General features: G+C 39.4%; 1 protein-coding gene across 1 annotated transcript in view; it reads right to left on the bottom strand.

Annotated features, from left to right (window-relative positions):
- The window catches only part of aff2 (AF4/FMR2 family, member 2), a 429,950-nt gene that overhangs the window by 115,815 nt on the left and 290,151 nt on the right, over positions 1–23,984 (bottom strand). Inside the window, exon 9 of the mRNA XM_061979661.2 lies at positions 20,469–20,523. Coding sequence (XP_061835645.2) covers positions 20,469–20,523 — 55 coding nt within the window. The remainder of the gene's footprint in view (positions 1–20,468; positions 20,524–23,984) is intronic.

Raw genomic sequence — 23,984 nt, 5'->3', positions numbered from 1 at the left:
ATTGTATTGAATTGTGGACCCCGGGAAGACTAGTGGGTTGTTGAGGCAACCAGCTAATGGGGATCCTTAATAAAAATCAAATCAAATCTGCATTCCTATTGAGATCACCAAATACCTGGGCCTTCAATTACAGCTTGTTAGTATAGGTCAGGGGTCTGCAACCCGCGGCTCTAGAGCCGCATGCGGCTCTTTCATGCCTCCGCCGTGGCTCCCTTTGGCTTTGAAACCAAATGTCAACAAATAATGGTTACTTGATTTATTATATTTCATTTTATTTAGTTTATTTTAATTTAACAGTTGTTATTTTGGAGAGTTCTGGGATCTTGTCATATGAAAATAAAACACATTTTAATATATTGTCGATGGAAATGTATGTCACAGCCCTTATGCGACATCTCTTGCTGCCATGCAATTGTATTGTTTGTAGCGGTCAACCCCTAGCAATGGACGGATCAAAAAAGAGAAACATTTTATTTATTTACATTTTTATTAATTTGCTGTTTTTATTGATGAGTATGTGTTTTACATTTTTCGTCAAATGAATATTCCGCAGTCGTATGCCTTCAGAACATTGGAATGAGTTGATTTTTTATTTTTTTTATTCATTAATAAGGGAAGGAACAGTGTATTTTTTTCAAATGTTCAAAATAATTTGATGATTTGCTTCGTTATACCCAGAAATACATCAAATAAGTGTTTGATGTCATAAGTCCTATAGCACAAGTGTAAGGAAACTATAAGTGATGTTATCGTCATTTTAGGAATCTAACAGAGTTCGTGGCTCTAGGTGGGTTTTATTTGGGGGGAAATGGGCTCCATTGGCTCTTTGTATGCTGAAGGTTGCCGACCCCTGGTATAGGTCTTGCTGCCTTCACTTTTGTGTAAAGCATGTTTCATGAGGCTGAGTTCAGGCTCCTGATTGAAGAAGAAAATTCCAGTTAGTTGCCTTCGAAAAGTCGGGAACCGCATCCATTGCACGCATATACGGTATAAGCATACACCTGTATATGGTCATAATTCATCAACAAACTCCTTGCTTCATAGCTTTTGTCCAACTGTGAGCAGAGTATTGCTTCGTACATCTAACAATTCACTGTTACTTCCGTCAGCAGTACAGCACATACATGTCTATGCTATGACTATAGAAGGAAACATGATGTGGTATGCTTTGGATAATGAGCAGTCCTTTCTGTCCTATCATTCTAAAAAAAAATAGACTTCAGAAAGTCATCCACTTTTTTTATATAGCATTTCTCTACACAGGCAAGTGGCAAACACAAAGTGCTTTACACACACAAAAAGAAGAGAAGAAAACAAATACATACAAACGCACGCACGTGCACGCACACACACATCACTATTGACAATAACAAGACAAAATATGGCATGGTACTGAGGATTGAGGAAAAACACCACCTTTGAGGTGTCCACACTGGAGGATAACTAAGATTAACGCCATCTAAAAAATAGTATGGAACATATGTTAAAATATATGTAGAAGTACTAAATAAATAAATAAAAAATAAAAAATAAATAATTAATAAATAATGTAAATAATACATTAATAAGTTAATAAAAACATTGAGAGAATTAGAGTATTAATATTAGCAATAAATAAAATAGAAAAAACAAGTATAATAAAACATTTAAAACATAAGAGGGGTTTAACGTGATAAGTAAAAAGCCTGATTAAAAAATGTCATAGATTATAAAATGTCTATCTAAGATTGATCAATTAATTAGAACCCCCCATACTTATATTTTGACATACGTTTCATTAATAAATACTTTTTCTCCACCAAAAATTACCATGATAATTATGATGATTACATGTAGCTGCTATTTAAGTAGAATAATGGACGCTAGCAAGCGTTGAAAGTGATGCATGTCTTCTTACTCCGCCTATCCTCTTGTCAATCAATTGTATACACGACTATATTATTACAATGACAAAAAAACATATTTGGTTTTGCAATTAATTCATCTTCTGCTGTTGATTAAGATCAATTCGCATTTAGCTCCTTTTTCAGTCTCTCAAGGAATCAGGTGATTAACGACGCCAATGGTTTTGAGGTTCTGACAGATTGACGCGGAGCTGCAGACATGAATAACAAACCTTGTCAGATTTGTGACTCCGAGAGATTTGCAGGGTTCATGAAGAGTTTCTGTGAGAGAATATATCCCGTGAGGGCTTCAAGAAAAATAAAGGCTGCAATTACTCACTAAACCTACAAAATGCGGCTTCAGCCTGTCTAGATATTAAGAGTATTGGAAACATGAACACAGTGCTCAATCATGTACAACCAGTGTGACACAACGATAGCTACACTCACACACACAGCCCTACTAAATCTTAGACAGGTGGTCCTCGTGTTACAACGGTTTGTGGTTACGACACACTCCCATTAATCATTATACTGTACAAAACGAAAACTAGTTATGTGCATGCAAGAAAAGGACACATGTCCATGGCAGGAGTAATACTGTACCTTTACACCAATACACTCACAGATGTTTTATTAACAAGCGTTAATACTACTCAATGAGCACAACACATACAAGAGCTCATATGCAGACAGAGGAGCTGAATTCTAAAATCCCTTTTCCAAAACTGTCGGAAAAGATCATCAAAACTCATCTTCCTCCTATCCAGGAGATCGCAAAAAGCCGCTGCCTGACCAGGGCTCAGAAAATCTGCAAAGACTACCCCCACCCCCACCAATGACTGTTTTCACTGCTGGACTCTAGAAAGAGGTTCCGCAGCCTCAATAGCAGAACCTCAAGGTTCTGTAAAAGCTTCTTCCCTCAGGCCGTAAGACTCTTGAACGCATCATAATAATCCCCTCAATTCCCCCCAAAAACAGATTAACTCGCTGGAATATAAAGACAATACAACATACATCCATAAACGTGGATGCATATGCAAAAGTGCAATATATTTATCTGTACAGTAATCTATTCATTTATATCTGCACCTTATTGCTCTTTTATCCTGCACTACAACGAGCTAATGCAACAACATTTTGTTCTTTTTTTGTTCGGTGTGGCGCAGTGGAAGAATGGCCGTGCGCGACCCGAGGGTCCCTGGTTCAATCCCCACCTAGTACCAACCTCGTCATGTCCGTTGTGTCCTGAGCAAGACACTTCACCCTTGCTCCTGATGGGTGCTGGTTAGCGCCTTGCATGGCAGCTCCCTCCATCAGTGTGTGAATGTGTGTGTGAATGGGTAAATGTGGAAGTAGTGTCAAAGCGCTTTGAGTACCTTGAAGGTAGAAAAGCGCTATACAAGTACAACCCATTTATCATTTATTTATCTGTACTGTAAAGTTCAAATTTGAATGACAATAAAAAGGAACTCTAAGTCTAAGTCTAAGTGTTAATTGTTTGTACGGCAATATGTTTAATATTTCGGCATTCGTTTGCAGTGGTGAAGTGTTGCCGACGACAACCACAATATTTAATAGAGTCACATAGAAAAAAATGCTTTACATATTCTTTCAAAAAGCAGAATATCTGTTCAAACTCTTGTATTAGAACTCCTTTGAATGTGAAGGTGTCCCTAATGGAGCGCCTAGTGAATCTCACAAAAAAACATTTCCTTGGATCCTTATCTTCCAGATACTTGCGTGTGCGAGTCGTCACCTCAGGGTCGGTGATGCAGTTTTAACAAGTCACCCCCACACAGCCTTGAACAATAACTGAACAATGACTTATCTTTCAGGAGTCTGTATAAAGCATTTCCAACTGAACACATGGCTTAGAATCCTTAATTTCAGATACCACCTTCATGCAGAGCTCGCCTTGCAGAAAATGTAGCAGTTTAAAGGATTACTGTTTGTAATTGTGAAGCGAGCCTCTCACCATAAAGGCGAAATGCAGCTGGCTTACCAAATGTACAACTTGTTCTTATTTTATTGTTATGCATTAGTATCAGCCATATTGTACTGGGCAGCCAGGACATCCATCCATCCATTTTCTACCGCTTGTCCCTTTCGGGGTCGCGGGGGGTGCTGGAGCCTATCGCAGCTGCATTCGGGCGGAAGGCGGGGTACACCCTGGACAAGTCACCACCTCATCACAAGGCCATCACAGATAGACAGACAACATTTACACTTACACTCTCACACTAGGGCCAATTTAGTGTTGCCAATCAACCTATCCCCAGGTGCATGTCAGGAAGCATTGCAATTCCATAATTGATGTCTTTAAATCCTAATCTGAGGTCTGCATGACATCATGTAGTTCATTTGCATTTTCCTGTGCATGGTATTTATTTTACATTTCCTTGTTTCCACTTCCTGTGCGCTTCCCTTTTCCTGCCACTTCACCGCTGCTTCCCTTACATGTTCCTGATTGACAATCAGGAGACACACCTGTCCCTGGTTGTGAATTCAGCATTGTCAGCTGAACGGCGCTGGTTTATTGTCGTTTATTCGTTCGTGCTGTTTGTGTATGTTTTCTGCCTTTTTACCGAGTAAGCTGCCTTATCCGCGTTGGTGCTCCATCGTCCATCATTAAAGTAAGTTATACCTGCACATTGCCTACCATTTCTGCATCTTGGGTTCATGCCACATGCCACCATACACTATTGTGACAATGAACTTAAAATATGTGTCTTTTTTTTAAAAATGTACAGAAAACTAAAGACAAATATAAAAGGACTAAATGACCAGCGTCTCATTATGGCCTCCTCTTACCCTACACATTTACTTGCCACATACCTAATCATACTTGTATATATCGTATAGGGATAGGTACTAAATTCGGTGCTTTTAAAGGAACTAAATACATTCCGCCAATACTACTGGGTATTGAGACACGCAAAATCGAAATATGCCATATTCAATATCTTTGTTGCTTATGACTTCATATCTAGTTGCAGACTAAACATTGATTTATACACTTGGCGAGGAAACAATCACTCAAGCGGCACTCAGAGCGCACTTATCCAAACTGCCTCTACGTAATATTACAATTTTCCATGCCAACAAACCATGTATGCCTGACAAAAAACCCTCAAAGTAAAGTAAGGCTCCACTTTTCCAAAATGCACTAAATTGACGGTACGTATCTGTACAGTAATCTATTTATTTATATATATATATATATATATATTTATTAGATATATATATATTTATATATTATTTATATACAGTATATATCTATTTATTTATATATGCACCTTATTGCTTTTTTCTCCTGCACTACCATGAGCTTATGTAACGAAATTTCGTTCTTATCTGTGCTGTAAAGTTCAAATTTGAATGACAATAAAAAGGAAGTCTAAGTCTAAGAATAAGTAATTTACATTGGCATTGCCATATACTGTCCATGCTACTGATTAGCATTGGTGATTTTACATGACGATTTAAATACCTCCAAATTTGGTAAAGAAAACTACAACAAAGATGCACTTTACAATCAAACAATACTTACTGTACAGTATAAATATTGTGCAGGGCGCTACATAATAAAGACTTTGTGGGGCACAACATAAGACTAGACTGGCACATTCAGCTTCATAGCAAAGACAACTTTCTCGCCAGGCAACACACCGTAGTCTGTACACTACTGCCAGTCTACTAAATAGTATGTGCAAACAAGACTCAGAAATGTAATAAGAAAACAAGATACAACAACTGGACAGTACATGCACTTATCATAATCTGATCATTTTTAAATATTACAAAAAATTTTTTTATTTATTATTAAACAATTAACATTTCTCAACACTTAAAAAAAGTTACACAATTGGTAACGTTGAGTACCAGTATCGATATGTACTGGAAATCGGTACGGTAATACAGTATGGTACACATTGGCATCCTTCCAAAGACTGTACATAGTCAAGTTCCAGAAACGGTCTCTCTAAAACAGAAATGGAGTGGATATTACACAGTATAAATACTACCATTAACTGAATGCACAGAACTCTTATTTAGTCAGTAATAATACTTTTGTAGTATAAGTAGGTGTTTTTCCTTTTCATGTCCACCGAGATATACAGTCGAAATACTTGTCAACAATCACATTTATGTTTGCCTTCTTTCTCCCAATTAAAAAAAAAAAATCCCTTATTTTCAAATGTTAACATATAGGAAATTATTATATCTACTTGCCTGTTTTAATGTAATATGCTTTGTTGTGACTTCAATGCAATGAACTCATCGTTGGAAACTCACCTAAAGTACAGTCGTGGCCAACAGTTTTGGGAGTGATTTAAATTGTGTGTTTCAATGACTGCTGCCTCAGTATTTTTGAAGAACATATTTAAGATGTAGTTTATAAACTGAAAAAACAAGCAATTAAAAAAAATAGCAAATTTGTTGAAACACAGAATTAAGTCCCCAAATGTTTGGTCATGATAACAGTGTCCATTAGGCTTGAAATGACCATCTGTGACAAAGTATTTCTCTTTCAAGGTCAATTATTCTGGATATTTTTTTGCACTTCCTCTGAAAAAAGAAATTCCACATTAGTATCTGCTGTAAGATATCTTTAACTCAGGTGGCATTGACAATCAGCGAAATATTAGTGTGTTTTTTGTCTTTTCTACTAAAGTAAACATCATGTATGTTTGGGATTCTGCCACTTGACTTTCTGTGATATTAGTTCACATGAAAAGTCAACAATGTCCACTTCACTGCAAAGGTGGTTTTCCAGCAAGAATGGAAAATGCATTAATATACTTGATATACTGTACATATACTGTATTATGCAGTCTTAGGAACACATATGCTTGATTGTATGTTCATCATTGGGAAGGTTTTTGCTCTTTACTGTTGCAAAGTATAAGTAGTTCTTAAGCTATTGTGGTAAATATAACTTGACAGCTGTGAACATGGATTAATTAACATGTCATGACATGGTTAGAAGCTAAAAAAAAAGCAAAGGGATAAGTGCTAAACCATGAACAAGTAAGCACATAATGCCTCGCAAACAAATGTTATTTGTAGTTGTTTTTTGTTTGTTTTTAGTTTATATAGGTTCTACCGTTGAACAGGCAGAATTATAAATATTTGTCCAAAATACATATTGTGTAAGTACTGCAGACCATGACAAATCATATCCTTTTTTGCAGTGGACTTTTTATTCAAATTCATAACCAGGGGTTCCAGACCTACCACAGTATCTTAACTTTGTCTTGGAGGTGACAAAACAGACAAGTGCAATATCTAATAGTATATTTCAAAATTAATAACAAAATGTTATTTTTGAATACACCAAAACAAACACTAAAAAGCAGGCTGCGGGCCAAAAATGCTCCCTCGGCCCACACTTTTGACATCCCAGGTGTGCGGGGTTTCATTTTAGGAAAGCATGATGCAAACAAATGCAACAGCAACAGTTTAAACAGTCTGAATTATTTTATTTTTTTAGGAAATACACAAAATAAGAATAACATTTACGACATGACATTTGGTAAATAAAAAAATCTATAAATTTTTGGACCAAACAGGACATTTTTTTCCCCCATTTTCCATCCATCCATTTTATCCATATCGCAAAAAAATATATATTTTAAAATCAGAATTAATGATACAGTACCACATTTTAAATACACTGAAAAAAATATGAACACAACACTTTTGTTTTTGCTCCTATTTTTCATGAGTTGAACTCAAAGATCTAAAACTTTTACTATTCCTCTCAAATATTGTTCACAAATCTGTCTAAACCTGTGTTAGTGAGCACTTCTTCTTTGCCAAGATAATACATCCCACTTTACAGGTGTGGAATATCAAGATGCTGATTAAACAGCATGATTATTGCACAGGTGCGCCTTAGGCTGCCCACGATAAAAGGCCACTCTGAAATGTGCAGTTTTATCACACAGCACAATGCCACAGATGTTACAAGTTTTGAGGGAGTGTGCAGTTTGCATGCTGACTGCAGGAATGTCCACCAGAGTTGTTGCCTGTGAATTAAATGTTAATTTCTCCACCATAAGCCGTTTCCAAAGGCGTTTCAGAGAATTTGGCAGTGCATCCAACCGGCCTCACAACCGCAGACTACGTGTAACCACACAAACCCAGGACCTCTACATCCAGCAGATACACCTACATGATATATTAAAGATACCAAAACCAGGGCGTGATAGAAAACATTCAACTGGCGGCCCATGGGCCAAATCAGGACCGTGTACTATGACCGAGCACTCCTCTCACATAGAGGATCTTTGACTCTTGATTCACGAGAATTTGACTTTATTTTTGAACACTTCATTAAAAAAAAACATTTACACATATTCTCTCAGAGATAGAGATGGTCTGATCCGGGTTTTATGCTGCCGATTCCCATCACCCAGTGAAATTGTCAATAGACTCTCATGTATTAACCGTAATTTACAAAAAAAGTATTTATAGTGAGTGCTATTGACAGTCTAATAATGTCAACACAATTTTCAAACTAGTCCCTTATTTTATTTGATTATATTCAGTTGTTTGATCAAAACAAAGTCAATATTAGACAATAACTGAACAAAAGCAAAGAAAATGCTATCTTCTACCGAGTTAAATTTGTTGATCTTTGCTCCAAAAGTCTTTCTGTTTCCAAGGAATTATTCCCCAAGTTTGTAAACATTAACAAAAAGGAGAAAAAAAGATTTTGCGAAAAAAAACCGAAGATATAATCACTCTAGTATAAATCATATAATTATACTACTGGGTTGAGTTTTTTCTTGCACTGATGTGGGATCTAAGCCGAGGCTGTCGTTTTGGCTTGTGCAGCCCTTTGAGACGTTTGTGATTAAGGGCTATATAAGTACACTTTGATTGATTGATTGATTGATGATCATTGGACAGCTGCTGCAACAATTGGTTTGCATAACCAAATAATTTCTGCACAAACTGTAAGAAACCATTTAAGGGAAGCTCATCTGCATGCTCGTCGTCCTCATCGGGGTCTCGACCTGACTACAGTTTGTCGTTTTAACCGACTTAAGCGGACAAATGCTCACATTCGATGGTGTCTGCCACGTTGGAGAAGTGTTCTCTTCACGGATGAATCCCAGTTTTCACTGTTCAGAGCAGATGGCAAACAGCGTGTGGCGTCATGTGGGAGAGCGGTTTGCTCATGTCAATGTTGTGAATCGAGTGGCCCATGGTGGGGGTGAGGTCATGGTATGGGCAGGCGTTTGTTTTGGACAACAAATGCAACTGCATTTCATTAATGGCATTTTGAACGCACAGAGTAACTGTGACGAGATCCTGAGGCCCATTGTTGTGCCATTCCATCACCTCATGTTGCAGCATGACAATGCACAGCCCCATATTGCAAGAATCTGTACACAATTCCTGGAAGCTGACAACATCCCAGTTCTTGCATGACCAGCATACTCACCAAACATGTCACCCATTGAGCATGTTTGGAATGCTGTGGATCGGCGTATACGACAGTGCGTTCCAGTTCCTGCCAATATCCAGCAACTTTGCACAGCCATTGAAGAGGAGTGGACCAACATTCCACAGGCCACAATCAACAACCCGATCAACTCTATGCGAAGGAGATGCGTTGCATTGTGTAAGGCAAATGGTGGTTACACCAGATACTGACTGCTTTTCTGACTCCCCCCCAGACACCCAATAAAGCAAAACTGCATATTTCAGAGTTGTTTTTTATTGTGGGCAGCGTAAGGCACGCCTGTGCAATAATCATGCTGTTTAATCAGCATCCTGTTATGCCACACCTGTGAGGTGGTATGGATTATCTTGGCTCACTCACACAGATTTAGACAGATTTGTGAACAATATTTGAGAGGTTTAGGTCTTTTGTGTATATAGTAAGTCTTAGATCTTTGAGTTCACTTCATGAAAAATGGGAGCAAAAACAAAAGTATTGTGTTTAGATTTTTGTTCAGTATAATAAATTGAGATTAGTATCATATGTAATCTTTAGTTTTGGCATTGTTGCCATCAATTTCAGTGTTTACGAGGGGTGCAACGGTACAGGTAACCTATGGTACGGTCTGTACGTATGTTTTTGGTCCAGAGTTTTTGGTACCCTTTTGGGTTTAAAGAAAACAGCTTTTTTCCTCTCAAAGTTCTTTTGTTATTTTGTTTGTCATCAAAAACTGACTCGGGGGCCCTGCTGGTATCAGACAAGGACAAGTTACAGGTGGAGAAAATCCTCTGTGCTGAACTCTGTAGAACTTGCACCTGGCTCGCTGACAACAAGCTATCCATACACTTGGGTAAAACGGAATCCATCCTGTTTGGGTCCCACATCAACCTTAAGAAAGTCAATGACTTCACTATAAAAGTGGGTTATCACCAGGAAGGATGAGGTCACCTACCTAGGTTCCATTCTAGAAGCTAATCTTTACTGTGATAAAATGGCAACCAAGGTAATCAAAAAGGTCAACCAACGAACGAGATTTCTCTATAGAATCTCCTCTCTGGTCAACAAAAGCACCATGAGGATTCTAGCGGGAACTCTCGTTCAACCCTTTTTCGATTACGCATGCACCTCCTGGTACCCTAGCACCTCCAAAACCCTCAAATCCAAACTCCAAACATCCCAGAACAAGCTAGTCAGATTACTTCTAGACCTCCACCCCAGATACCACCTCACTCCTACCCACTTCTCCAAAGTGGGCTGGCTCAGGGTGGAGGACAGAGTAAAACAACTTGCACTGAGCCTAGTCTATACAATCCGCTACACCTCCCTGATACCGAAGTACATGTCAAACTACTTCCTTAACGTAAATGACCGCTATGACCACAACACCAGGGGGAGCTCCACTAACCACGTTAAACCCAGATTCCGATCTAACAAAGGTCTTAACTCATTCTCTTTCTATGCCACATCAATGTGGAATGCGCTCCCAACAGGTGTAAAAGAAAGGGCATCTCTATCCTCCTTCAAAACCGCAATAAAAGTACACCTCCAGGCAACTTCAACCCTAAACTAACACCCTCCCCGGATTGTTAATAATCAAATGTAAATAATCAAATGTAGATACTTTTCTTATGCCTTCTGATCTCTCTCTTTCGCTCTATGTTCACTACTTGCTGTACATATCCTACCAAGTCAGACCTACACTGTTTCAATATCCATTTCTCTGTTCTCAATTGTTGTTGACTGATGACAACAACCAAACCCAACCCCCCCTCTCCACACCCCGAATTGTAAATAATGTAAATAATTCAATGTATACACCCTGATGATTATCTTGTGTGATGACTGCATTATGATGATAGTATATGTGATAGTATATATCTGTATCATGAATCAATTTAAGTGGACCCCGACTTAAACAAGTTGAAAAACTTATTCGGGTGTTACCATTTAGTGGTCAATTGTACAGAATATGTACTTCACTGTGCAACCTACTAATAAAAGTCTCAATCAATCAATCAAAACCATGCAGTAAATATCAGTGATATACTGAATACATAAGAGTTTTCTTTTTAGTTAACGATTACTAAACAACACTCTCTAATGGTAAATTGCCTTTTATTCCTAGATTACTTGTACACATAATTGCTTCTACTTGTGAAAAGCAAGTGGTTTGGAAACTGTAGCTTATATTTAATAAAATTACAATAAAATAAGTACCAACACAAAAAACAAGATGAATGATCATTTCAGGGGCTTTTATCCACAAACTCAAAAGGGATTTTAACAATAAAGTGTCAGCAGAGTTTTTTTTAGTAGATGTTATATCTGAGGAGTTGAATAAACACAAAAACAAAGTGTGACTCAAAAATATTTCGATATAAAAATATGTCTTTCAATTACCTTCGTAGGTAAGTTAGTTCTCCCAGTCTGGATCAATAATTCAGTCACAAAGACATTCTGTGCCTGCCTGCAAGTCCGCATTGGGTGCAAAATTTTGGAACGCACCACAAAGTTAGCGTGTACAGTCAGTGAGAAGCTGTTTCTCACTGAAGACTTGGCTGCTTCAAAATGTTGTGTTTGAACTTCACAACGGACATTACGTCATAGGGAGCCTGACTTTTGGTGACCGTGGACAGGCACACAAACACATGTACACAACAGACTGCAGTCCATAAGGGTGTATTGTGCGGTGCAGGGCGGACAGAACAATATTTGTTGCACCCACTGTGTTTACCATACGTTCATACTAGTTTTGGCTTATCCTCTTAACAATTCTCCATGCGGAGACACTTATTTTAAAATATTTTACTTTTAAGGTGTCACTTCTCCTTCCGGTTTTGCTTATGATCACCGCTTTCTTTCGATGCAAAATTGGCAATCTGAGTTTTACACTTGAACAAATATGCCCGAATCCGTACCCGATTGCCTACTGCTTGCCGACGCACTGCACCGTTGCCTTCACAGATTGCTGTGCTGCAGAGGTTTTTTTTTATCTTTTTGATGAAAGTTAGACTACGGAAGGTATTCAAACCAGAGGCTGACGGAAAACAATTGCAAAATACGGTAGTTTGGTGGATAAAACGGGAGGTTATCAGGTATGCACCAGTGACTCTGCTTCAACGTTAGCAATATGACCCTTTGTGCGCACAATGTGGTTTTCTGAACGTATAATTACTTTTCACGCCGCCGATGTGGAGTCGACTTCTGAGTGTTTCCCTGTGTTCTGGACATTTTACCAGCTGCAATTGAACTTTTATAGAAAGCCAGAGCTTTTAAGTCTGACCTTGCTTTGACCAAGGTGATCTGTCATCACAGAGAGAAATGTGCAGGCAGCGAGAGACAAAGGACATTGGTGCAGTGGTAATTGGGTTGCTGTTTTTCTTCCAGCTTTTAAAGTCACCAGGAATATCTTGCTTTCCTCCTCTCTGCCTCTCTCTCTCTCTCTCTCTCTCTCTCGCTTCCTTTCCTCTTTTTGCATCCACCCATCTTTCCTTCTTCTTTCAATTCCCTGCCCTCCTTCGTGTCTTTGCTCAGTGCAAAAACATATTCATCATACCCCTCTGCTGCCCTCCCTGCGCCGTGCCACAGAATACTAATGACAGTGTGTCTGTGTCTGTGAGGCTGCCAACATTTGTGCAACACGCACATGTCTGTGTATTTGACTAAGAACGCATGTGTGTGTTGCGTTTTACTCCAGGCTATAAAAGCTTGATAATACACCATGCACTCATTTGCTATAAGCCTATTAACTGCATGCACAGAAAAACACCACTGGATTCATGTCAGCCTTTTTCTCTTTGCATTTCTCTCTCCTGTCTGCACTCTTATCAGTATGTCTGCTCTGTCTTTGTCTCTCCATTTTCTCTTTTTACTTTCTTTTCTGTTGATTCTTTCCATATCCATCTTGCAATGTCATGCTGGAGGCTTAAAGCAATAGTTCAACAACTTTGGAGAGATTCACTTTATTTCTCAGAGTGAGCTCAGGAAATGATTTGCATCACATGTCTGCCGTTTGTATATAAAGATGCAAAGAAGCGGGCACCTTTGGACCCCAAAGTAAAAAACACAGTTCAATCTTCACGACAATATTGTGTGAGTCACATCTTGATAAGTCAATAGAGCATAACCTTCTGTGTTATGTATCCTATCTAGCCAACGCATTTGAACAAACATAGTGCAAGCATGCACAATAAAAGTTGGAGTGAGACTCCTAAAGTGCACTTTAGCTTCACTGTAATCATGGACATATACATTATACTATTATAGAAACCACTTGCCACAATTCTGTAATTAACAGATCCACTTTCACCATGATTGCAATAACTAAAACCACTGCAGAAAATCTGCCAGCATTCATTACCATTATCTCTATCACCTCATAATTATTCAATTTAACATCCAACAAAAAATGAGAGGAACTAGTTTTAATTAGCATTGCGTGGACTCCTTGATGAGCACTGACACCAGTGGAAAAAGGTTAGCGGCTTCACGCCCCCACTGAGTGCAAAAAAGATCGAGATGAGAGTACGACAAATCTCATACATAATCAATTCTATGTGTAGAGCATCAGGTTATTTATGAATGAGTGTGCAAAATCCTTTGGTACATTTGTGTTGTTAGTCCAATTTGATTAATTTAATGATTCAAAACTCATTTCATGCTCCTTGGGGTCCTTCATTGGACTGTGACAAGTGAATAATTATGGACACTTACTGTAAGAGTTTAATTACGATACATTTGCTCGCCGACTCAATGCGACTTTGCAAATTGATTATGGCAAGTAAGATTTTGAACTCAGCATTGAGAGAAGTATACCCCATATGATATTATTAATGACAATAAAACTATATATCGAGTATAACCTATCGCAGGGATAGTCTGCACCATACTGTTTTAGGGGCCACATTTCAAGAAAGCTGAGGTGGCGACTTGTCCAGGGTGTGCCCCGCCTTCCGCCCGATTGTAGCTGAGATAGGCTCAAGCGCCCCCCGCGACCCCGAAGGGAATAAGCGGTAGAAAATGGATGGATGGATGGATTTCAAGAAAGCGAAGGACCGGGAGCTGTACTAATTATTATTAGTCTTAATCTGTGAATTCTAGAGAACCGGCGTACTTTACTGTAGACCAGGGGTCACCAACGTGGTGCCCACAGGCACCAGGTAGCCCGTAAGGACCAAATGAGTAGCCCGCTGGTCTGTTCTAAAAATAGCTCAAATAGCAACCTCTATTTTTTAAATTTTATTTATTTACTAGCAAGCTGGTCTCGCTTTGCTCGACATTTTTAATTCTAAGAGAGACAAAACTCAAATAGAATTTGAAAATCCAAGAACATATTTTAAAGATTTGGTCTTTACTAACTGACAAAGACACAGATAACAGATTTGGTGTCCAGTTCAAAGTGTGACATGATATATTTAAAAATTTGAGAGTTGACTTTTGTATTTTACATGAGTTATTATTTGTACAAACATGATGCAAATTAATTCATGATTTGTTAAAAAATGTTAGTGGCTAGCTAGTTAAAATGGGATATTGTGATTTCACAAGACTGTCTTAGAAGTGACCATTTGAAAATGTTCAATTTGAAAAATGTGCACTTAGAGAAAATATAAAAATAAAGTGTTGCATATTGATATTCATCTGTTTCTATGCATATATTTATTGTGAGAAATCATTTAGATGATCAGTGTTTCTACAAAGATAAATATCATTAATTATTAATAATAACATAGAGTTAAAGGTAAATTGAGCAAATTGGCTATTTCTGGCAATTTATTTAAGTGTGTATCAAACTGGTAGCCCCTGCGATGAGGTGGCGACTTGTCCAGGGTGTACCCCGCCTTCCGCCCGATTGTAGCTGAGAGAGGCTCCAGCGCCCCCCGCGACCCCAAAGAGAATAAGCGGTAGAAAATGGATGGATGGAAACTGGTAGCCCTTCGCATTAATCAGTACCCAAGAAGTAGCTCTTGGTTTCAAAAAGGTTGGTGACCCCTGCTGTAGACATTAGATTTTGGTCTTTTTATTTTGTCAGTGACAAGAATGTTTTTCTGTTTGCTGCAAAAAAGCCATTCAAAAACAGCACTCTAGTGTTTTTAAGAATGAACTCGCGGACCACCAGTTGAATAGTCCAAATGGTGAAAAAAAGAGGACCTAAAATGGAACACTGAGGAACACCACAAGCCTAACTGAAGAAGTCGAACAAATTACTACAAACTGCATCTGAAGAAAACAAGCTACAGCAACACAATAGTTACATACATTACATTTGCCAAAAAATATTTTAACTTCCAAAAAGGAGAGGAGATATAAAAGGGTGCCTTGAAAAACGCCTAAGTTATGTAAATTACAAGTTTGGACCCCATTGTTCTATGTTTGCTAGCAAGGTTAAAATATCAATGCAAGGATCTGCCAATGTGTTTACGACAAACTCCCATAAAGTATTAATACTCTACAAAAAGAAAAAGAAGAACTTGGTAAGGAGAGGAATTCAGATCAACATTTTGTCAAATTTACTGACACACTGCGACTGTCACTAACGATAAAGATGTTGTCATGTTAAATGATCTGCTCCTATTAAGTTAAAAGTTAAAATACTCATGATTGTCACACACACACTAGGTGTGGCGAAATTATTCTCTGCATTTGACCCATCACCCTTGATCACCCCCTGGGAGGTGAGGGGAGCAGTGAGCAGCAGCGGTGGCCGCGCCCGGGCTAAATGTATGTAATAACTAAGCAGCGGTCAGTGGTCTCATTATTGAGACTTCCTACGCCCAATAACAATGTCCCTTCTAGTGTGCAATATACCTACAGGGTACATGGGTTATACTTGCATAGCGCTTTTCTACCTTCAAGGTACTCAAAGCGCTTTGACACTATTTCTACATTCACCCATTCAGACACACATTCACACACTGATGGCGGGAGCTGCCATGCAAGGTGCTAACCACGACCCATCAGGAGCAAGGGTGAAGTGTCTTGCTCAAGGACACAACGGACGTGACGAAGTTGGTAGAAGTTGGGGATTGAACCAGGAACCCTAGGGTTGCTGGCACGGCCACTCTTCCAACCGCGCCACGCCGTCCCCACAAGTGAAGAGTTATCATTTTTATTATTGTTTCTTGTAATACTTGGATTTTCTGTACTCTATTTTCATATATAGTTGTTAATTTAGGTAAAAGTTCTGACTTACCCTAAAACTTGACTTGCTTTGCCATTGTAGGTCACTACACGTAGACCAAGTACCAGCGGCATGGGCGACACTCTGTGATTTCGCATATATATATTTTTTTTTATTTTGTAAAAGGGCAAAAAAAAATTTTATGTACATCTTCATTTTTTTCTATTTTTAGTTATTAGGATCAACATTTTAGCTTTTTTTACATTGTGCCCTTTAAGTCTATTTTACACATTTGTTTTGTTGAATTTTATTCGTACACTGTGCTGCAGGCCAATACAAACAACAACCATAGCGTCTACTATTAGTGGGCATATTGTGTGCGATTTACTAACACTGCATGTGCAATTGTAAAGTGGTGCAGACCGCCTTATTTAAATGAGGATTTTGTGTGTATTATACGGGGCATCACCACAGAGACACTCATTTTTTGTCATTCTGTCATTTTTTCATTCAAATTTGAATGACAATAGAAGGAAGTCTATGTCTCAGTCTCTCTATTTACTGCACATTCATGTTATGCATGCTCCTACCTGTGGCGTTATGCTATGTTATCAAACATGCAGGAGACATATGCCACTTTTTATGGGCATTTTAGAAGCAGTCTTTCAGTGGATCTACAATGAAAACAACTCATCGGAGAGAGGCTGCACTTACTCCGCTCAAAACGCCAAAAAAAATGCACACTTAAAGTAGTGTGTTTTACATAAGAAATACTTTAATAATATATCTTTTTTGTGAAATAAACGTCACTTAACGCTAGAGCTGGGCGATATGGCCTTTTTTTAATATTGCGATATTTTAAGGCCATATCGCGATACACGACATATATCTCGATATTTTGCCTTAGCCTTGAATGAACACTTGATGCATATAATCACAATAGTATGATGATTCTATGTGTCTACATTAAAACATTCTTCTTCATACTGTATTAATATATGCTACTTTAAAACTTTCATGCAGAGAAGGAAATCACAACTAAAAAAATCACTATTTTTTTTCATACGGTGTTGATCTGGAAATGTTTGCCTCGGCATTTTGATGGTGTGGACGTGTGACACCGAACAGAGATGTTGGCATGCGTAGTAAGCACTCTTCATTCTCTAGCAGGTGACTTTTCAAATGATGCTACATATTAGCAGTAATGCTACTTTTCGTAACAATGCTTTTTCCCCACACTTGACAAATTACGGTTGTCTGTTCGACATATTCCCACTTGAAGCCAAACCACCGCCAGACGATGGACCCCCTGCTGTTTTTGGGGGGAATTAATTATTCCTTCAATTGTTACCAGATTCGCACCTTCTCTCTCTCGTATAACCACTCGCACGGCTGCGCTAGCATCACAGCTAACGTTACCCATGCTGCTACCTCTTTGCTGTGCGAGGGCGTATACGTATGTGACGTATGGCGTGACAGTATGTGACATGTGTAAGAAGGTGCGCTTGTCTGTCTGTGAGAAGGAGACACAAGAAAGAGCGAGGAGAGCCTGCAGTGTAATGCCCGCAGCTAAAAGCAACTGCGTGAGAATGTATACTCGAATATCACGATATTGTCATTTTCTATATCGCACAGAGACAAACCCGCGATATATCGCGTATATCGATATATCGCCCAGCCCTACTTAACGCCATTAAAGAATACTAAATGACACCAAAACTGAATTTGTTTTAATCATCTCTTAAAGTCCTCTAGCAGCTATACAATTATAAAATGATGTTGCTGAATAGAAGATATGTCTAATATTTTTTTATTTCTGACCGCCCAAAATGTTGACACAAATATAGGGTGGAGGATTCTCGTCTGTTCGTGCAGCCATGTGTAGAACTGTCAGTTTGCACGTCCTTCCGACACGTGCTAAATAAAACGCCAAATAGTGCTTGCAAAGCGGTGATTAGTGTTGATAGATCACATTGTGCACGCTAAATACATATATTTGCATCTTCTCCTCCCAGTATTGTGGGTGATTTGATGATCAGCATATATTTTGCGTATTGTTGAAGACAGAAACCCAAAATGGATTGCACGCCTTATTCTGCTCACTTAACATACGCAATCTACTTTGCGTACGTTTAGTAGATTAGCTTTTTTTGTTTTAGTACACGTAAACCTTTAGTAAATCCTAGGTAAACGCATAATTGATCTAGTCGACTAATCGTGAGGAGAGTTGATGATTAGTTGACTACAGTGACGTGCGGTGAGGTTCATGGCTGGTGAGGCACTGACTTCATCACAGTCAGATTTACAAACATATGAACCCTAAAGAGTATCTTATTCACCATTTGATTGGCAGCAGTTAACAGGTTATGTTTAAAAGCTCATACCAGCATTCTTCCCTGCTTGGCACTCAGCATCAAGGGTTGGAATTGGGGGTTAAATCACCAAAACTGATTCCCGGGCGCGGCGCCGCTGCTGCCCACTGCTCCCCTCACCTCCCAGGGGGTGATCAAGAGGATGGGTCAAATGCAGAGGACAAATTTCACCACACATAGTGTGTGTGACAATCATTGGTACTTTAACTTAACTTTAACTTTACACATACAAACTGTAGCACACAAAAAAGCACATTTAATAAAAAAAACCCTTATTATGGTCTTACCTTTACTTATAAATGAAGTCTATGCGCAGCTCCTTTTGAACAAAAGCATCGATAACTTGTTTATAGAAGTCTTCCTTATCTTTCTTCAGTTTAAAAAGTCTCTCTGTCTCGGTGGATATCTTCCTTTAAGTAGTACCTCCTGCTTCGATTGAAAGTCCAGTTTAGAAAACTGTTTTATTTTAGATATGTAATCCTCCATGTTAATAGTCCAGGCAAGAGGAAAAAATAAACGATCGCTGCTAACTGTTGCTGCTTGTTGTCACTTCTTCTGCAGCCGAGTAGTCGCAGAAATGCTCCCTGGGATCACTACCGCCCTCTACCATCGGGAGGCGGGATTACTGCGAGTCTCACACAGTGCGTCTTCGCAGCAGTTTTATGATTGCTCAGCACAAGAAATACGTTACACACATACAGTTGTTGACAAAATACACTATGGAAATGTATAATATAATTCATATAGCAATACGGTCTCACTGCACAGCAGTCCAGCAGTTAGCCGAGTCCGCAATCCATGTTGAGGCACAACTGAGTGTGGTGCCTCAACTGGCTGCTGACTCACCGCAAGTCTCTTCTCAGTATTTGAACGGCAAAGGTGAAAATTCAGCGATTTTGAATAAAAAATTATCTAAAATTGGTGAAGTTAAATGGAAAATAACTTTATAGTATAATCACTGGATACATATAACAAATATATATATATTTTTTTCTTTTTAAATTTTTTTTTTTCCCATGATGGCACGTGAGGCCTCGCCTCACCTGCCTCCCCTGACTGCACGTCACTGGTTGACTATTACAATAGTTCTTAGTTGCAGCCTGAGATGAAACCAAACCAAAGAGAGAGGATGGGAGATTACCATCAGAAGTAGACATTGATGTCAATGTCAATCCATTTCTGGAGGCAGTGAAGGTTTTGAAGAACCCTAATAAAAATAGTAGCGCTCACACACGGTGCCATTTGAAGCTAGAAACACAACATCTGGGATGAGTCTGTCATTGACAGTTGAACTACGACAGAGATTTGGGAGCCAGGCCTTCTGGTCCAACACACATGACCTCCGACCTCACCAATGTTCTGCTGAATAAATGGATGAACTGCACCTCCAGTTCCAGTATTTTGCCTATACGGTTACCTAATTACAAGCTGAATGCAAATGGTGTTATGCATGATTCAGCTGATGACATGAGGCAGGAAATTGATTTAAAATGTGGATGAATGCTTTGAGTGAAATGAATTAAACAGATGTCGAGACTGAGGAACTAATCAGTACCAAGAAGATCCGGTTGTGCATGAATGAAAGCCAATAGTTGAAAGTCAAAACGAAACTGAGCAATGCAGGGAAAACTCACCTGTTGCTCGGCCTCTTCTTCGTCGCTGCTGATCTTCAGGTCATCCTCCAGCATTCTGCATTAATAGAAAAGAACATGTTTGACTGCAGTCCTGACCTCAACATCTGCTTCAATTAGCTTGAATACGGCGTGTTGTGAGCTGTAAAGTGTCGTCCTCATGGCAAATGGATTAATTGCACAGCCAAAGCAGCGCTGGCTTATGTTAGGAACTGAAGAAGAGGACGATAGACTGTGGTGTAAAAAAGAAAAAAAAAACAACAACCAGATGTTCTGAGTTTGGAGAGAGAAGCCAGATTGTTTTTTCACCTGGAAACTTTTTTTTGTCTGGAAAACTGCTGACCTGCTGCCAAGTATTCTTTGGTAACAAGAAGAGAGAGCCCACTCAGTCAGGAGTCCCATGGAAGGAAGATGTTCTCATCTTCCAATTGCAACAAAAGTAAACATACACTATATGCACATATACTTGTGATTGTGTGTAAGATGACCTCCCCGGCAGCAAATGATTCTGTATTTATGTGCCGAGCATTGGCAACTTTTATTGCCTGATATAAACCATCCACGCACGCTACTGTTATTTTGAGATAGCATTGCTATTGTTATGACAAGAGAATCCCCTAAAGGGATTTTTACCGCCTCACGAAGCGCTCTCTTCAGTGCTCTCGCCCCTAAAAAACACTCTCCGGTGCGGCGGCGTTTTCAGTTGGGACCGCGCGAGTCGTGAATGAGTGAAGCGCAATGAGAAAAGCATCACAGATAAGGGCGCAGTGCAGCACATAGGCGATGATAGATATATTTGGATAAATGAAAAATGGAGTCATACTTTATTTCATAAGAAGGGACAGATGGGAAGAGGGAGATAGGGAGGTAAGATGGAGATGATAATGACAGGGAAGAGGAGGGCAAAGACCCAGGAGAGGAGGAAATGTGGAGGGAAAATGAATAAAATGCAAGCAAGAACGAGTGGCAGTCAGTATTCAACCTTTCATTGAGCTGTAAAGCCCATTTAGGAACTTAAATGAAACCTCACACATAACTATTAAGCTGTGCGACGACACAATATGAGTCTTCACAACACAATAAAAATATGAAAACTCTTTTAAATTTTTTACACCGCTTGTCCTCATGAGGGTCGCGGGTGAGCTGCGGCCTGTCCCGGCTGACTTGGAGTATACACATACCGACAAACGACCAGTCATACCGACATGTGTATGGACTACTTACAGGCAACAATCACCGTATTTTCCGCACTATAAGGCGCACCTAAAAACATCCAATTTTCTCAAAAGCGGACAGTGCGCCTTATAATCCGGTGCGCCTTATATATGGACCAATATTGAGCCACAACAAACCTAAACTTCATTTTCATAAAGTTCAGGTCTCGCAACTACGGTAAGCAGCCGCCGAGTTCATTTTCTCCCGTAGAAGAAGAAGCGCTTCTAACCCAAAAATGGCTCCTATTAAGAGACACGCTTACCACGCAGAGTTTAAACTTAAAGGGGAACATTATCACCAGACCTCTGTAAGCGTCAATATATACCTTGATGTTGCAGAAAAAAGACCATATTTTTTTTTAACCGATTTCCGAACTCTAAATGGGTGAATTTTGGCGAATTAAACGCCTTTCTAATATTCGCTCTCACGTTGTGACGTCACATCGGGAAGCAATCCGCCATTTTCTCAAACACCGAGTCAAATCAGCTCTGTTATTTTCCGTTTTTTTCGACTGTTTTCCGTACCTTGGAGACATCATGCCTCGTCGGTGTGTTGTCGGAGGGTGTAACAACACGAACAGGGACGGATTCAAGTTGCACCAGTGGCCCAAAGATGCGAAAGTGGCAAGAAATTGGACGTTTGTTCCGCACACTTTACCGACGAAAGCTATGCTAGGACAGAGATGGCAAGAATGTGTGGATATCCTGCGACACTCAAAGCAGATGCATTTCCAACGATAAAGTCAAAGAAATCTGCCGTCAGACCCCCAGTGAATCTGCCGGAGTGTGTGAGCAATTCAGGGACAAAGGACCTCGGTAGCACGGCAAGCAATGGCGGCAGTTTGTTCCCGCAGACGAGCGAGCTAAATCCCCCTGAATGTCTTGGCTCACACCGTCCCGAAGATGATCAAGAGAAGAATATCGACCCTAGCTTCCCTGGCCTGCTGACATGAGGGTATGTCTACAGAATATATTAATTGATGAAAATTGAGCTGTCTGCACTCTCAAAGTGCATGTTGTTGCCAAATGTATTTCATATGCTGTAAACCTAGTTCATAGTTGTTAGTTTCCTTTAATGCCAAACAAACACATACCAATCGTTGGTTAGAAGGCGATCGCCGAATTCGTCCTCGCTTTCTCCCGTGTTGCTGGCTGTCGTGTCGTTTTCGTCGGTTTCGCTTGCATACGGTTCAAACCGATATGGCTCAATAGCTTCAGTTTCTTCTTCAATTTCGTTTTCGCTACCTGCCTCCACACTACAACCATCCGTTTCAATACATTCGTAATCTGTTGAATCGCTTAAGCCGCTGAAATCCGAGTCTGAATCCGAGCTAATGTCGCTATATCTTGCTGTTCTTTCCGCCATGTTTGTTTGTATTCACTATGTGACGTCACAGGAAAATGGACGGAAAATGGACGTATGTGGGCTTTGTACCGAGGATGTCGTTGTGGCTTGTGCAGCCCTTTGAGACACTTGTGATTTAGGGCTATATAAATAAAGATTGATTGATTGATTGAGTGTTTATAACGATGGTTAAAATCAGGCACTTTGAAGCTTTTTTTAGGGATATTGCGTGATGCCAGCATCTGTGATGGTATGGGGGTGTATTAGTGCCCAAAACATGGGAAACTTACACATCTGTGAAGGCGCCATTAATGCTGAACGGTACATACAGGTTTTGCCATCCAAGCAATGTTACCATGGACGCCCCTGCTTATTTCGGCAAGACAATGCCAAGTCACGTGTTACATCATTGTGGCTTCATAGTAAAAGAGTGCGGGTACTAGACTGGCCTGCCTGTAGTCCAGACCTGTCTCCCATTGAAAATGTGTGGCGCATTATGAAGCCTAAAATACCACTGTTATAAAACCCATCTATGAACAATTTGTTCAATTAAAGCTGAATGATTGTCTAGAGAGGGTGCCTGACTCCTTAGTTGACAGCTGTTACTACGATATTTTCCACTTTTCACTTCGTTGTGGCTTGTGCAGCCCTTTGAGACACTTGTGATTAAGGGCTATATAAGTAAACTTTAATTGATTGATTGATTGACTTGCTTCCACATCGTTTTGTTTTGGCAGTTTGTAATTTTGCTGTTCAAACAATAATAATGAATTTCCTTTAACACAGGAAAACAAGGTAAAGTGGTAAATAAAACCTAAAATGTTTGAATTACACTCCCAAGTGATATAAAACATATACTGATAATTATGATAATTCGGCAGCTCAAATCCGACAAACTTTTTTCCTGTTGGAAATGTAGTCAATGCTGGCCTCTGACTTTAATTCACCAATGAAGCGAAA

This window comes from Nerophis lumbriciformis, linkage group LG19 (genome assembly GCF_033978685.3).
Source record: "Nerophis lumbriciformis linkage group LG19, RoL_Nlum_v2.1, whole genome shotgun sequence".
Taxonomy (NCBI): Eukaryota; Metazoa; Chordata; class Actinopteri; order Syngnathiformes; family Syngnathidae; genus Nerophis; species Nerophis lumbriciformis.
Note: the sequence above shows the minus strand (reverse complement) of the source record. Positions and strands in the feature narration are given on the sequence as shown.